The following is a 15,370-nucleotide window of genomic DNA, read 5'->3' on the forward strand; positions in this document are numbered from 1 at the left end:
TTTGGGAGAAATAAAAAGGATAGATTCTTGTGCTCAAGTGAATTGATTTATTGGGATAAGTAGAGAACCTCCAGCTCTAGTTTTGAAAAGTCTTGGCCCCCAACCTAAAAAAAAAATAATAAAAAAAAAAAAAAAAAAAAAAAAAGAGAAGAAAAAGGGGGCTAGCAAAGTTGTTAGGAGCTGAGAGACATTTTGAGGTTGTGAAAAATCCCTTATAAATTTCAAGTAAAAAGAGCTGATGTTTTTAGAATCTTTTGGTGAGAGGTGTGAGTTGGGTTTGACATTTGAGAGTGAATGTGTAACTTATATGTTTGGGAAAAGGGTAGAACAATGGAGATTGAGCATTGTATGCATGAGTTGGTCCCTTTCTTAGATATATTATGTGCAATGTCAAGGCTACTTGTTTTGAGAGTAAACCACCTTAAAGATCATATGTTTTGAACCTCTTGAATCACTAGAATAAAAGCCTTCCCTTACCCAACCAAATGACTTGGACCAACTGACCATTTGCAAGAATTCACTTGATATCTTATGCTTAATGAATGTGAGAGTTGGCAGATCTGAATGTGTGGATGCTTGATGATGAGTGTAGGGACAAAAGGAGTTGAGATAGGCCTAGAGAAGCTAGAGTGTAATAAGAGAGTGTGCTAATTGTGTTTGCTAGTGGTGTTTCTTTTGGTTATGAGCTCCCACCTTCAACCTCTCTCCCTATGAGTTCTAGAAAGTTCACTTGTGGACAAGTAAAGAACAAGTTTGGGGGAGTTGATATCTTGCATATTTCTATTGTTTTATCCATTCATCCATGTGCATTTTGATCATATAGATTAGGATTTAGCCATGTTTAGGTTGCATTTTGCATACATGAGTCCTTATCAGGTATTGGAGTACCACATGGAGTTCTTGGAGACACTTGGAGGCATTTGGAGCTCAAAAAGGAGTGTTTAGAGTGGTCATTCGGCGAGCAAGGCATGGGAGCGACCAGTACGGAGCGACACCTCGACGTCGCTCTGATCTCCCTATCAGAGCGACCTTACTAGAGCGACAGGGAAGAGTCGCTCGCGTATTGATCGCCCGGAGCGACCAGTCTGGAGCGACACCTTGACGTCGCTCTGATCTCCCTATCAGAGCGACCTTACTAGAGCGACAGGGAAGAGTCGCTCGCGTATTGATCACCCGGAGACAACGAATCCGGAGCGACCTCTCGCAGCGACACAGCGAGGTCGCTCCCGAATCCGGAGAGTGAAAGATGAACACGGATGAAAGCCTTAAAGATCTCTTCTGAAGCTAAAAATTTGTGGAGACACTGGAAATTGAGTTAGCTTTCCAATGGAAGTGGTTTCAAGTCATTTGAAGCTGTATTGGACAAGTTATGATCGATTTACTATAGGTGTATCAATCCTTGCCGGGGACCACTTGAAAGTTGATGGGATCAACCAACTTCCCACTATCTTCCACCCACCTTTCCTTTGCACGATTTTTCTTACTTTTCTGTATAATATTTGCTTTCTTATTATCAAAAGAGTGGGCAAGAAACATCAGAATCCAACTTTGTAATAATTTAACTTGTCAAAACTCTCTCTCTTTGAAATACCATTGTTCTTAGTGTTCTTGAGCTGTTCTTCAGTTGTTCATCATCTGTTCTTGAGTTTTAATTTCGTTTTGCTTGTTTAAATCCTTGTTTATCTTTATTATCTGTTGTATTGCTTTGAACTTGAACTTAAAGATTGCTTGATTGAATTAAGCCAAAGACATTTGATGTTTAATGATTTCTAAGCAAATGGGCATTTACCTAGACATAGGACTTGTCTAGAATTGTGTTTAGACTTAAGAGATTACTTTGATTGAAAGTTGCCACCTTTAGATTGAACCTTGATCACCTTATATCAATTATCCTTACCATGGATCCATCCTTAGTATTTGATTGAATTCTTGCACTTATTTCTTGACTGGATTTGAGATCACCTTGTTTATATTTCTAGGATATTAGTTTGTTACAAATCATCTATCTTCTTGTTTGCTTAGATTAGGAAGGTTTGTGTATTCTTGGTGTTATAAGTCTCTAGTTCTCTGTGGATTCGATCCTAAAATGCTACAATGACATACCATTCGATTGTGGTATTGTTGGCACATTAGGTTAATTGGTGTGTGCTTAAACGCGTAATCAGAGATGCAGTATACCTGAAAATGAGAACGTTTAGAGGGACTAATGATCTGAGGAAGTTGAAGAAAATCAGACCGCGGTACATGGGACCATAAGTAATAACTGAAAGGATCGGGGCTGTAGCATATCGGTTGGACTTACCCCAGGAGTTGGCAGATTTTCACAATGTCTTTCACATTTCAGTATTGTGCAAGGTGGTAAAGAACCTTAACTGATTATTCCAACAGTACCTAGAGATATCTTGTACTGTAAGGGAACTAAAGTAAAAGAAAGAGTATTTCGAAAATTCATCTTGTTGGCAAAGAGATGGAGTTCAAAAGATGACTTAGTATTTGAGAAACCGGTTAAAGGTCGATTAACCGGATCTCTTTACGAACAAGAGCGAATACCTGCCCCAGCAGTGAAATTCGAGGACGAATTATTTTTAAGTGTGGGAGAATTGTCACAACCCAAACCCAGCAAATTTTAAAACCTTAAATGTAAAGCCCACGTTTAACCCAAAACCCTAAAAAAGGGTATTTTATTAATTTTGAATGATCTGAACCCTAAACTCTTCTACATATATATTGAGGGCACGACCTAGAGGAGAGGGAGAGACAATTTTTACGGCGAAGCTCTGCCAAAATAACCGACAACGCAGCCTTCAGTTACTCTGAGATATCAGTGCCAAGTTGGGATTTTGGAGAGAAGTTTGCGACCAGATACGAAAGTGTTAAGCAAAGAACTAAAGTTGGATTGATAGATCTCATTGCAAGGGAGACATAACAACTTTCGGATCTCAATTACGAGGTAATCTCAGTTAGTTACTCAATCTACAAGTTGAGAGAAAACCATTACGTTTCTGAAATCGGTTCAGATCTGGTTTTTCTGTTTCGCAGAGCCATATTGGGAAGAGATTTCTGGTTGATACAAAAGGAGTTAGGTGACGTTCGTGATATCGTTAGAAAGCTGACGTTACCAGCTTTCTATATTCACTAAGAACGCTTCATTACGAGGTAAACTCTGGAAGTCATTCCATCTTCAATTTGGAGAAAAAACACTGTTTTCTGAATCCAGAAATTTCAAGTCCGAAACCTGTTTTTCCAGTTTCACATAGGGGTTTTGTGAGAAAGTTTTCCGGTGAACCAGAGAGAGTTAGGACGCGAGTAAGGTGTCTCTGGAAAGAATCTAGCTGCAAAGAATATATATCTGTTGACGTTATCTTGTTTAGAGGTAAGAACAAATACTTATTCGCGTTTTTTCCTGGACAAGAATCATCTTGTTCTGTCACAACCAGAAACCCTAATTCGCTTCAAACGCAAATGCAGTTTCAGATCACTAGAACAGAGTGTCAACCCGCTAGTTTCAGAACCCACTTTCAACCTTAAGGCAAAGGTGAGGGTGCGATCTGTGGACTTTTATTATATTAGTCAAGTTGTATTCTTAAATGCTAGGTCTAGGAATTTGGTATGTTTGATTGTATGATGATTAATTGTGATGATAATGTTGATGACGATCTGTTAGTTGATAAATGTTAAAGTTATAAGTGATGAGGTTGTTAAGTAAATATTAAATGTGTAAAGTCGGACTGAGGACGAGGACATGGCGATCCCGTCAAAGCCCGTAAACCGGCTGATGAGCCCAAGGTGGCGTACGACCTTTCGAGGTGACGGCCAGCCTAAGTTTTCATGTTATTATTAATATTGGAAATGGTTATGAGATGACAAATGTTAATGTGATTAATGAATGTATATTGAAATAAATGATGTGTTATGTTTGTTAATTGCTTAATATGTTGGGTGATGAATGTTCTAGGACTAGTATTTTCACATGCAAGTTGGTTAATAATGTTAGGAGTCATGTGGGCAGAAATGACCATCCTCACTGAATGACTGTGTGTTATTCACCTCTTTCCTTCTTTTCTTTTCGGTGTATGCATGTGTTTCTTTTTGTTCAAGTTAGTGCACAAGAATAGAATTCGGGGGACGGGCATTACATAGAGGACCTTTCAAAATTTCATGCCAAATGAATACTACAAACTGATGTACTTTACATTGAACATGGAGACACGAAAGAACAATATTTTCAACACGAAAAACAAAAGACAAGGGAAAATCTTAGACAACAGAAATAGAAGAACCGCACGACTTAATCAGTTAATCACATGGAAAGGGAAGGTCACTGGGCTATATTACGTATTATATATACTACTATTTACATTCATTTGTATCAATATTTTCGAGCATTAGTAATTTATTTTATTAAGCATCAGCAATTTGCCACATTAGTTCTGCCTAATAACAATGTAATCAGCGACAGATAGCAAAGGAGCCACGTTATATGAATCAAATGCATGAAGATGTTCACGTGCTTCTCTATTTAACTCCTCAGTATATTCTCTCGACTTCTCCACTCCCATCGTACACTAATCAGCAGTGCAATGTGGCAGTAGGAGTCTCCAAAAGTTGACGTGAAGAGACAGATCGACAGAGATAAGAGTGTAATATAAACAAGAGCTTCTCGATTTTGTTCTTGTTTTCTTTTAGATTGAAAATTTGATAACATGTTTATGGTAAAAGGGTTTAAATTAATAAATCATAAACGTGTTATTGTTCTGCCATTGTCAATTTTTTGGCAAGGGCTGTTTCACTTGTGACGACATCCACATGCACAGTCGTCCACTTTCATTGTCATCCTGACAACGACATGCACTTTAATTGATGAGGGTCTGATCTGTTTTAACTCCTTTTCTGGTAAAAAAATGTTAAAGAAAAAGACATTACTTTGTATTCTTCCCACTTTGGGCAATTGAGAATGCTCTATGCTATCACTCAATCATGTGTACTACTAAAAGTAGTTTGCATGTGCAGCAATGGTTTCTTGCTGCATAATACTTAAATATTATAACAGTAGAAGAGAGGAAGAGAAAACACCGAGAATTGTATGGTCTTTGAAAATTTTATTAGAGACTAAACTTACATGTGTCATCTTTTGATTAATTGTTGTTTTTCATATTTAAATTTTAGTTACAAAATAAATTTATATTAATATTAAATGGTTGAGGTATTCTCGAAATAAACTATACCACTAATGATGCTCTTAGGTAAGCATTTAGAAACTTTGTAAGCTGTTTGGTGATATACTCCTCCACATTTTTGTACCAAAAGATTAAGCCCTAGACATAAATACAGTATTTTAATATTTCTCCAAAAAGTACAGTACTCTTATAAAATTATTTAGTTTCCTTTATGAAAGTTATTTTAAGGTCTTTATAAACATATAGTTTGTTTTTGGACAAATATGTAACATATAGTTTATAAGGTACTAGTTGTTATTAAATAGCGATAATCTTTTATAAATACTCTATTTTTTAATATCGTACAATATTAGTTTTTGAGAAAGGGTTTTCAAATTAAAAAAAAAAACATTTACAAGATAAGCTAAAATATATATAGCTTTGTAGAGAGAAAAAGCTTACATGAACATATTTCATGATAGATAACATCTCGTATAATGTAGAGATGCGTTCTCACATATTTCAATGGTCTTAAATCGTTTTGATCTTGTGGATTTCAAAAACTTGATAGATGATAGATCATCCAACATTTACAAACCTATTTTGATTATAATATGAACCAAAACGTGTAAACGGAAGCTAAATAGATTAATCATCTATATATTAATCTTGGAGCATTACAACATGTTTTCGTAGCCACGTGTCATCATGATAATGATTATTAGATTTGTTAGAAAAATAAGTTGGTACATATAAATATATAATATATTTTTTATTAAACTAACTATCAAGTTAATTATTAGTGTACAAAAGAATATTTTTTCTTTCCTTAAATAAAAGCTACGAAATTACCTAATATGATTAACATATATGTGACAATTAACGATTATGAATAATACATATATGATAACAATTTTTCTAACCTCGCTATTTTTTGTTTAATTTTATACTATTAAAAGACATTAAACAATCATTTTAAGCATATATAAAAAAATTTAGATTTTTTCTTATATGTTATATTTTTAATTTTTAAAAACGACTATAAATTACTAAAAATGGTAAAAATCTCACATTGAAAATTTTGTGATCAATGGTTTAACTTTTTTTTGTTCAAGCAAGATACAAATGATCATATATCATAAGGGTGGGCGTTTGGATACATGTTCGGGTTCGTATCTGGTATTTCAGTATAAAGGTATAAAACCCGTCCAGGTATTTCTACAGTTCGAGTCGGGTTCGGGTACATTATGTTCGGGTTCAGATATTTTGGGTTGGGTTCGGATATTTAAATTTTGAAGAAAAAAATATAAATAAATTATTCATTGTTTAAGTTTTTTTTGTATTTAAAATATATTTTAACTGCTGACAAAAAAAATATATATTAACTTAATTGGTTTTCTAATTTTTAAAATATTAAATTATTAATAGGTTTGGAGACAAGACTTTAAAAATAGAAAGACACTAATTTAGTTGTTGTTTTAAAATTTTAGATGCAACTTTTGTTAATGCTAGAAACAAGAGATTGATATGTATTTTAAGTGAGTAGCAAATGATTTTGTCCATAATTATATGTATATTATCTAATTTTGAGCAATAAGCATCATTAATATAAATATTTTGAATAAAATGAGAGAAGTAAATTAGAAATATATGGTTAAGTATACTAATATTTGGTTATCTTCGGATATCCATTCAGGTTCGGATATTACCCATTTGGATTCAGATATTACTCGAACTGGTGAAATAAATAATTTTTTTGTTGTTGTTCTAATTAGATGATTTTTATACCGAGCTGGTGTATATATATACTAGACAGACATTTATATTTCGAGTCTTCACTTATATTCTATAACAGTTAATATATTAGATTTGAACACTAACATGTTAATATAGTTTGCCGGTGTTTTTTTTTCAAAATTTTGATTCTTAGATATGTATATGGAATGAAACTAATTTTTACAGATGTTCATTTTTTTTAATTGACACTTATGTAATTTACTGAATTTATAAAAGAAATTAAAAAAGAAACTTAACTCATATCAATGAAACAAAGACGATAATGAAAGCACAATTTTATAGAGATTGAAAATGAAATCATTTATGGAGAGTCAATAGTAAACAAATCGAGAGCAGAAAACTTAATCTCCTTTCGTCATTATACAATCGATGTTGCCTATTTGATTTTTGTGATTTGCGTCAACTGCAAAAATTAATTTCCTTTTGTGTATATGAAGTCTTTAAAATAATTAAAATGAGAGGTAATTCGTTAACTTTTCAACAACGATGATATATTTAAGAGATCAACATTTGTCTTCGTCATTTTATAATCGATAAAGATTGTAGTGTTGCAAAATGTTAAAAAACTCATTTAATAAACAAACATTATTATAAGAACTCATTCTGTGCATGCACGCGGGTTATCATCTAGTATTTCATTATTAATCATTATTCCTTACACTTTTTCTCTTTACTTTTAGTTTATAGTTTCATATAGCTTTTTTATCAAGTTTCATCAGTTTAGCATGTGCACATAGATACTTTCAAAATTCCATGCCAAATGAGCAATACAAACTAACTGACGGACATTATCCGACATTTGAAACATAGAGAAATTACAAAAGAACAATATGTTTCAAGACGAAAAACAAAAGGACAAGGGGAAATCTTAGACAGCATTATAAACAGAAGCACCGAATGACTGAATGAATAAGTGAAGGCCACTGGGCTATTACGTATTATACTTTCATTGTATCAAGACTTTCGAGCATTTTAGTAATTTATTTTATTTTATTATAAAGCAATTTAAGCATCAGCAATTTGCCACATTAGTTTTGTCTATTGACAATGTAATCAGCTAGAGATAGCAAAGGAGCCACCTTAGCTGAATCGAATGCATGAAGATGTTCACGTGCTTCTCTATTTAACTCATCAGCATATTCTCTCGACTTCTCCACTCCCATCACTTTAGGATAGGTTAACTTTGAGGCGATCAAATCTTTACCGGCTGTTTTCCCTAACTCATCTGACGATTTAGTCACATCTAGCACATCATCGACCACTTGGAACATCAGGCCAACACATCTCGCGTATTTTCTAAGCCTCTCGATCTCTCCGTCAGACCCACCTCCCATTATGGCTCCCGTAACCGTTGCTGCTTCAAGCAACGCCGCCGTTTTGTGAATATGTATAAACTCAAGATGTTCCAACCGGGCTCCGTCCTCTTCTAAGCTCATCCCTTCTCCGGAAAGATCTGCCGCTTGACCCGCGACAAGCCCTTCCGTTCCTACTGCCTTGGCCATCTCCACTACGGCCCGAAGAACCCTCTCTGGAGAAACGCCTAACGAAGTTGATGTCGCCATCTTCTCAACGGCCAAAGCTATGAGCGCATCCCTGGTCAAGACGGCTATATCTTCGCCAAAAACTTTATGATTGGTGGGTTTTCCGCGGCGGAGACTGTCATCATCCATACAAGGGAGATCGTCTTGGATGAGAGACGACGCGTCACTACAAGAAAACATCAAGGATTCTGAGGGAAATAATCGTCGGAATTTCGTCGGAATATCGTTATTCCGACGCAATTCCGACGAAATACGTCGTCGGAAATAATTCCTCGGAATTTCTTTTTTCCTCTGAAATCCCTCGGAATTTTCCGACGGAATTCCGAGGAAATAAATTTCCGAGGAAATTCCGAGGATCCCTTGTTTGTCGGAAAAGTCCTCGGAATATACCGAGGTAGAACTTCGTCGGGATAATTCCTCGGAAGTTCATCGATCGATGCGTGTTTGGACATATATACATCGATCGATAGGAGTATACCGACGGACTTTTTCCTCGGTTTATTCCGAGGAACTATTCCCTCGGTATATTCCGAGGGATCCGTTCCTCGGAATTTTCCGAGGGAGTTGTCCCTCGGAAAATTCCGAGGGAAATGTCCCTCGCTATATTTTTTAAAAAAAACGGATCGATCGATGCGTTTTTGAACAAAAACGCATCGATCGATGTAGTGAAAAATATAATTAATTTCCTCGAAATGTAAAAAATATTAATTTTTTTGAAAAAATAAAATTTCTGAAATTTAAATTCGAAAATATGAAATTAAAAGTAAAATTGAAATCATACTAATTAATATTCAAAGTTTCACAAATAAAAATAAAACATTCCGAGATTGGGGAAAAAAAAAACTACGGGTCTGGCACGTCCGGGAACACCTCGTTCGGGTACATCCTCTGCATCATCTCCATCATTTGCTGGTTCAGCCTCCTCTGTGCCTCATAGCCCGCCTGTTGAGCCGCCATCTGGGTCTCCAACAAAGATATTCGATCATCTTTGTCCTTCAACTGAGCCGTAAGTACTTCTGGATCAACAAAGGGCGGTGGTGCAGAAGAAGGAGGAACCGACCGGGTGCGACGACCCAAACCGAACAAACGTCCCTTCTTCTTTGGAACCGACTGAATAGAAAAAAGCCAAATTTAGAAATTTAAACCAAGAAATAAATGAATTGAACTTTAAAAAAAAAGAACTTACGGATTCAACGATTTCGTTGATTCGACACCGGGACAAGTTGGTCGAAGCCGTCGAAGCGTCATCCTCGGTTTGAAGCTGAGACACTTCGTCTACCACCTGAGTTTGGACCAGGTCGACCACGTCCCTCACAAGACCGTCATCAATCTGGCCGGTCTTCTTGTTGGTATACGCCCTCCTCATTAGGGCGAGATCATCGACCGGCTCGCCATCATTTTCTTCCGCCTTGAAAAAAAACATAAAATTAAAGAAACATTAGAAATTAGAAGAAATGCACAATAAATTTAAATTCTGAAACTCAAATAATTGAAGAAAAAGCGGTTGAACTTACCATGCGATCTCCGAGAGTGGCAATAGATTGAGCACCCAAGTTATGCTTGTAGATGCCCTTCCCTTTACGGTCGCTCCTGCGGTTGGTGGAGTTGGTGGAAGAAGTTTCTTTCGTCTCCTCCTTATCCCAATGCGCACACAACTCCTTCCAGACCGTATCGTTCATCGACTTTGGGACCTTTTAATTAAAAAAAAAAGAAAAAGTTTAATAAATTAAAAAATAGTTTAATAAATTAAAAAATTGTTTAATAAATTAAATCGAACCTTATTGATTTCCCACTTCTTCTTCCACTCGTGGATCTGCTTCCCATAGTTGTCCATTACTTTATGGACGAAGTGGTGATAGATAAAGAGCGTCTCATCGGAATTCCAGTTGAACTCTTGCTGAAAAAAAAACACAATTAGTAGAAAATTTATATTAAAGATTAAAAATATAAGTAAAAAATTAGAATACTTACCGCAAACTGACGAAACCACAGAACCTGCTTGTCGGTTGGGAAGTGAGTGAAAGTCGGATGTCCACTGTCGAGGGCCGAGTACATCATACGGTTGATCCATGCGCTGATCCCGTTCCCGGATCGGTTGAACCTTATTAAAAGAACAAACGGTTAATAATGAATCCAAATTTAAAGAAAAAAAACGTTTAATTACCATGTTTGACCCCGTCCATGTGGATACGGAGTGAGATACGGAAGATGGTCACGACCGGGCTGTTGAACCAACTCCGCAACCCTCATCACTCCCGGAGGACCCGGAGGAACAGGAGCGGATGCAGCAGCGAGAGCGAGAGGAGCATGAGCGGGTGCAGCAGAGGGAGATGTATGGTTGGAGCTGTGGGGCGAAGGGGAATCCTGAAAATGGCTGGAATCCCGAGACTGGCTCCCCGTACCACCACGACCACGACGCTGTCGAGGCCGGGTCTGATCATCATGAGACCTGTAAATTAAAAAATATATATTTAATAAATACAGAAATATATAAATTAATTTTTTTATTAAAAAAAAATCCCAAATAATTTAATCACAGAAAAAGATTTATATATATTAAATTTGTTTAATAAATATATAAAAATAGTTCTAATAAACAAAAATAGTTTTAATAAATAAAAATTGTTTAATAATTAAAATGTTTTGTAAAATCCAAAAAATCGAATTTATATAGAAATTTTTTTTTGTAAAATCCAAAAAATCGAATTTATATAGAAAAATCGTTTTGTAAAATACAAAAATCGATTTTATATACAAAAATTGATTTTATAAATACAAAAAATAAAAAATTATAAAAAAATTCTAAATCAATTCAACAAAACAAATTATTCAACCAAATCACAATTCTAAACCTATTATACAACCAAATCACAATCCTAACCAATCACCCTAACAAAAATCTATCAAAACTACACAAAAACCTAACAAATAGAACCTAAGAGAGTGGGATAGGGTCCTTACATGATTTGTGTAAGAGAAGAGGGAGATCGCCGGAGATATCGTCGGATTTCAGGGGGAAATCGCCGGAGAGAAAGAGAGGAGTCGCGCAGAGGAAGAACAGAGAAATGGGGAAGAAGAAGGGGCTCGTGGTTATAAAACCTAGGGTCCGACGGACATTATCCGTCGGAATTCCGTCGGAATTCTAATTTCAATTTTCGCGAAATATTTGCCCGGTAAAATGAAAATATTCCGAGGAAATTCCGACAGATAGTAAAATATCCGTCGGAATTTCCTCGGAATATTCCGAGGAAATACCGAGGAACTAGTGTTTGGGGTTTCAAAACATCAATTTTTTTTGCCGTATTTCATTTCTTATACAATTGTAATGCATACCATTGAGGATTCTTTGTATACATGAGCATAAACCATGAAATAACAAATTTCAAAACTAATGGAAAGTATTCCCTTTACCGTTCGTTAAAAGGTATAAGTGTTTCTCTTATGTTGCGAGATTTCGTTCATACAATCGGAAAAGTGTTAATTATACGGTAAGGAACAAATTTTTGACTTCATAATGAACGTAAGACACTTAATAAGGGTTATATAGGTGTTATTCAAACGGCAAAACGTTGTTTTCGGTTTAAAAACCCTATTTCCTCGGAATTTCCTCGGATTATTCCGAGGGAACTCCGACGAAACCCTCTTCTTCCTCGAAATTTCCTCGGAATATTCCGAGGAAATTCTGACGAACTAGTGTTTGGGGTTTCAAAACGTAATTTTTTTTAAAAAAACGCATCGATCGATGCGTTTTTGAACAAAAACAAATCGATCGATTACTAAGATGGCCCGGGCCGTAAGATTGTGATCGATCGATGAGAGTATTCCATCGATCTATCGACAATCTGAATTGTTCCTCGGAATTTCCTCGGAAAATCTTGTATGTTTTTTTAAAAATGCATCGATCGATGCGTTATAGAACAAAAACGCATCGATCGATTACTAGGATGGACCGGGCCGTAAGATTGTGATCGATCGATGAGATTAACCCATCGATCTATCGACAATCTGAATTGTTCCTCGGAATTTCATCGGAAAATCTTGTATGTTTTTTTAAAAATGCATCGATCGATGCGTTATAGAACAAAAACGCATCGATCGATTACTAGGATTTACGGGGCCGTAAGATTGTGATCGATCGATGAGAGTAACCCATCGATCTATCGACAATCTGAATTGTTCCTCGGAATTTCGTCGGAAAATCTTGTATGTTTTTTTAAAAATGCATCGATCGATGCGTTATAGAACACAAACGCATCGATCGATTACTAGGATGGACCGGGCCGTAAGATTGTGATCGATCGATGAGAGTATCCCATCGATCGATCGACAATCTGAATTGTTCCTCGGAATTTCCTCGGAAAATCTTGTATGTTTTTTTAAAAACGCATCGATCGATGCGTTATAGAACAAAAACGCATCGATCGATTACCAAGATGGCCCGGGCCGTAAGAATGTGATCGATCGATGCGTTATAGAAACAAAACGCATCGATCGATGCGTGTTCGGAAAACAGAATTATAAGGCAAAACCCGACCTTTTTTGGATCTAAACCTTAGAACTCTCATCCCCTCCGATTTCCCCTATAATTCGCCCCCCCCTTTCTCTCTCTATAATCATCCGATTTGAACAATTTTGGGCTCTATTCCACTTGATTTTTCGAGCTCTACCTGATTCCTACACTCGTCTTCACCCTAAGACAGGTATGTTTCAGCACCTTGAGCCCATAGTTGTTGCAACTCATATATTAGTGGCTGAAGAAACACATCAAGTGATCTCTTAGGATGCTCTGGTCCGGGAACGAGAATCGAGAGAAACAAAAACTCTCGTCGCAAGCACAAGTTTGGGGGGAGGTTGTATGGTGTAAGAATGACGGGCCATAGAGAATACTGTCTTCCACTCTTGCCAAACGGACTGAAACCATCAGTACATAATCCAAGGTAGACATTTCTTCTCTCATACGCAAAGTCGGGATACTTTGATTGGAAATGCTTCCACGCTTTTGCATCTGAAGGATGTCTGATCTCACCATCTGTTGAGTGCTCCGCATGCCATCTCATTGGTTGCGCTGTGCGTTCAGACAGATACAACCTCTGCAACCTTTCCGTCAAAGGTAAATACCACATCCTTTTATATGGCACTGGAACTCTTCCAATTGTATCTTTATAACGAGGCTTTCCACAAAATTTGCATGTAACCCGCTGTTCATCCACCCTCCAATAAATCATGCAGTTGTCGCTGCATACATCTATTACCTGATACGATAAACCAAGACCAGCTACGAGTTTCTGAACCTCGTAGTATGAACCAGGAGCTACATTATCCTCGGGTAGAATACCTTTTACAAAATCAGCAATCGCATCCACACAGTCTTCAGCCAAATTATAATCTGTTTTAATGCCCATCAATCTTGTAGCAGATGATAAAGCTGAATGACCATCTCTGCAACCTTCGTACAATGGTTGCTTTCCAGCATCCAACATATCATAAAATCTCCTAGCTTCTGCATTGGGTAAATCTTCCCCTCTAAAATGATCATTTACCATCTGCTCAGTACCTACACCATAATCTACATCCGTTCTAATTGGTTCTTCTAATCTAACCGCTGGCTGAGGTTCACTAGTACTACCATGTTCATAATCAGTTTCCCCATGATGATACCAAATTTTGTAACTTCGTGTAAACCCACTCAAATATAGATGAGTCCAAACATCCCACTCTTTAATAACCTTTCTATTTTTACAATTAGAGCAAGGACATCTTAACATACATGTTTTTGCTTCCGGTTGTCGGTGAACTAACCCCATGAATTCAGTTATACCTCGTTGGTATTCTTCCGTAAGCAATCTCGTGTTCGGATCCAAATGAGGTCGATCGATCCAAGAACGAAAATAATTTGAAGAAGACATATTTTTTATGAATCAAATTCGTGTGTAAATAGAGTAAGAGGAAGGATGAAGATATGAAGTGAATGAAGAGGAAGAGGAGTGCTTGTATTTATAGTTTAAATCCTGCCGACAAACCGAGGAAATTCCGACGGAATTCCGACGGACAAAACTAGTTCGTCGGAATTTCCTCGGAATTTTGTAAAATCCCCCAACGGCTATAATATTTCCTCGGAATTCATCGGTTTTTTTCCGAGGAACAGAGTTTTCCTCGGAATTTCCTCGGAATATTCCGACGGACTGTAGTTTCCTCGGAATTCCGTCGGTATATTCCGAGGAAATTCCGAGGAAACCCAATTTTGTGTTTCCTCGGAATTTCCTCGGAAATTCCTCGGTATATTCCGAGGATTTCATTTTCCGTCGGAATGTCCGTCAGAATATCGCTGTTTTCTTGTAGTGCGTGAATCATTTCAACTGCACATGCAGCCGGCATTGCGGTTGACTCTTGGCCGCCTACAAGCACGCACGCAGCCAAGCAGAGCACTGGCCTTACATGTTTTCCGCCCGAGAGAAGCGTGTACCTCATGGCCTCACGGATTTTGACTACCGGCTTGCAGAGAGGAGTGGCCTTGTCAAGTGCTTTATTGACCGAATTAATCTTATTGACCATATAGGACATGAACTCAAAGTTATGGCTGGCGGTCGACGTCAGACGCCGGACGGACGACGTCAACATAAACCGACGGGTCAGCCGCATCTTACACTAAACCGCAGTGCAATGTGGCAGTATGGAATCGCCAAAACTAGAAATGGAGAGAGATAGAAGAGTGTAAACAAGAGCTTCTCGGTTTTTCCTGTTTCGCTTTGGGTTTGTTCCTGTTTTAGATTGAAATGGTTAGAGCATGATTATCAATGGGACTTATTTGAGAGTTCTTAGAGTTTTATATTGTTATTTGTAGATTAGGATTTTAACAGACTTTTAATGAAAATGGTG

General features: G+C 36.9%; 1 protein-coding gene across 1 annotated transcript; it reads right to left on the bottom strand.

Moving 5' to 3' along the window:
* Window positions 1-7,923: 7,923 nt before the first annotated feature.
* On the bottom strand, window positions 7,924-15,289 carry LOC106374163 (geranylgeranyl pyrophosphate synthase 10, mitochondrial-like). Its single transcript, XM_022702993.2, has 2 exons — window positions 14,839-15,289; window positions 7,924-8,658 (listed from the first exon to the last, which is right to left on the bottom strand). The coding sequence occupies exons 1-2, from the start codon at window positions 15,131-15,133 to the stop codon at window positions 7,982-7,984; spliced, it is 972 nt and encodes a 323-aa protein (XP_022558714.1). The 5' UTR covers window positions 15,134-15,289; the 3' UTR covers window positions 7,924-7,981.
* Window positions 15,290-15,370: the final 81 nt, after the last annotated feature.

The sequence above is a fragment of the Brassica napus genome, chromosome C1 (assembly GCF_020379485.1).
Source record: "Brassica napus cultivar Da-Ae chromosome C1, Da-Ae, whole genome shotgun sequence".
Lineage (NCBI taxonomy): Eukaryota > Viridiplantae > Streptophyta > Magnoliopsida > Brassicales > Brassicaceae > Brassica > Brassica napus.

Coding starts and splice junctions, on each gene's coding strand:
- LOC106374163 (XM_022702993.2), bottom strand. CDS start 15,133: ATGCGGCTGACCCGTCGGTTTATGTTGACGTCGTCCGTCCGGCGTCTG. Junction 8,659..14,838: donor ATGTGCAGTTGAAATGATTC/ACGCACTACAAG, acceptor TTTCTTGTAGTG/ACGCGTCGTCTCTCATCCAA.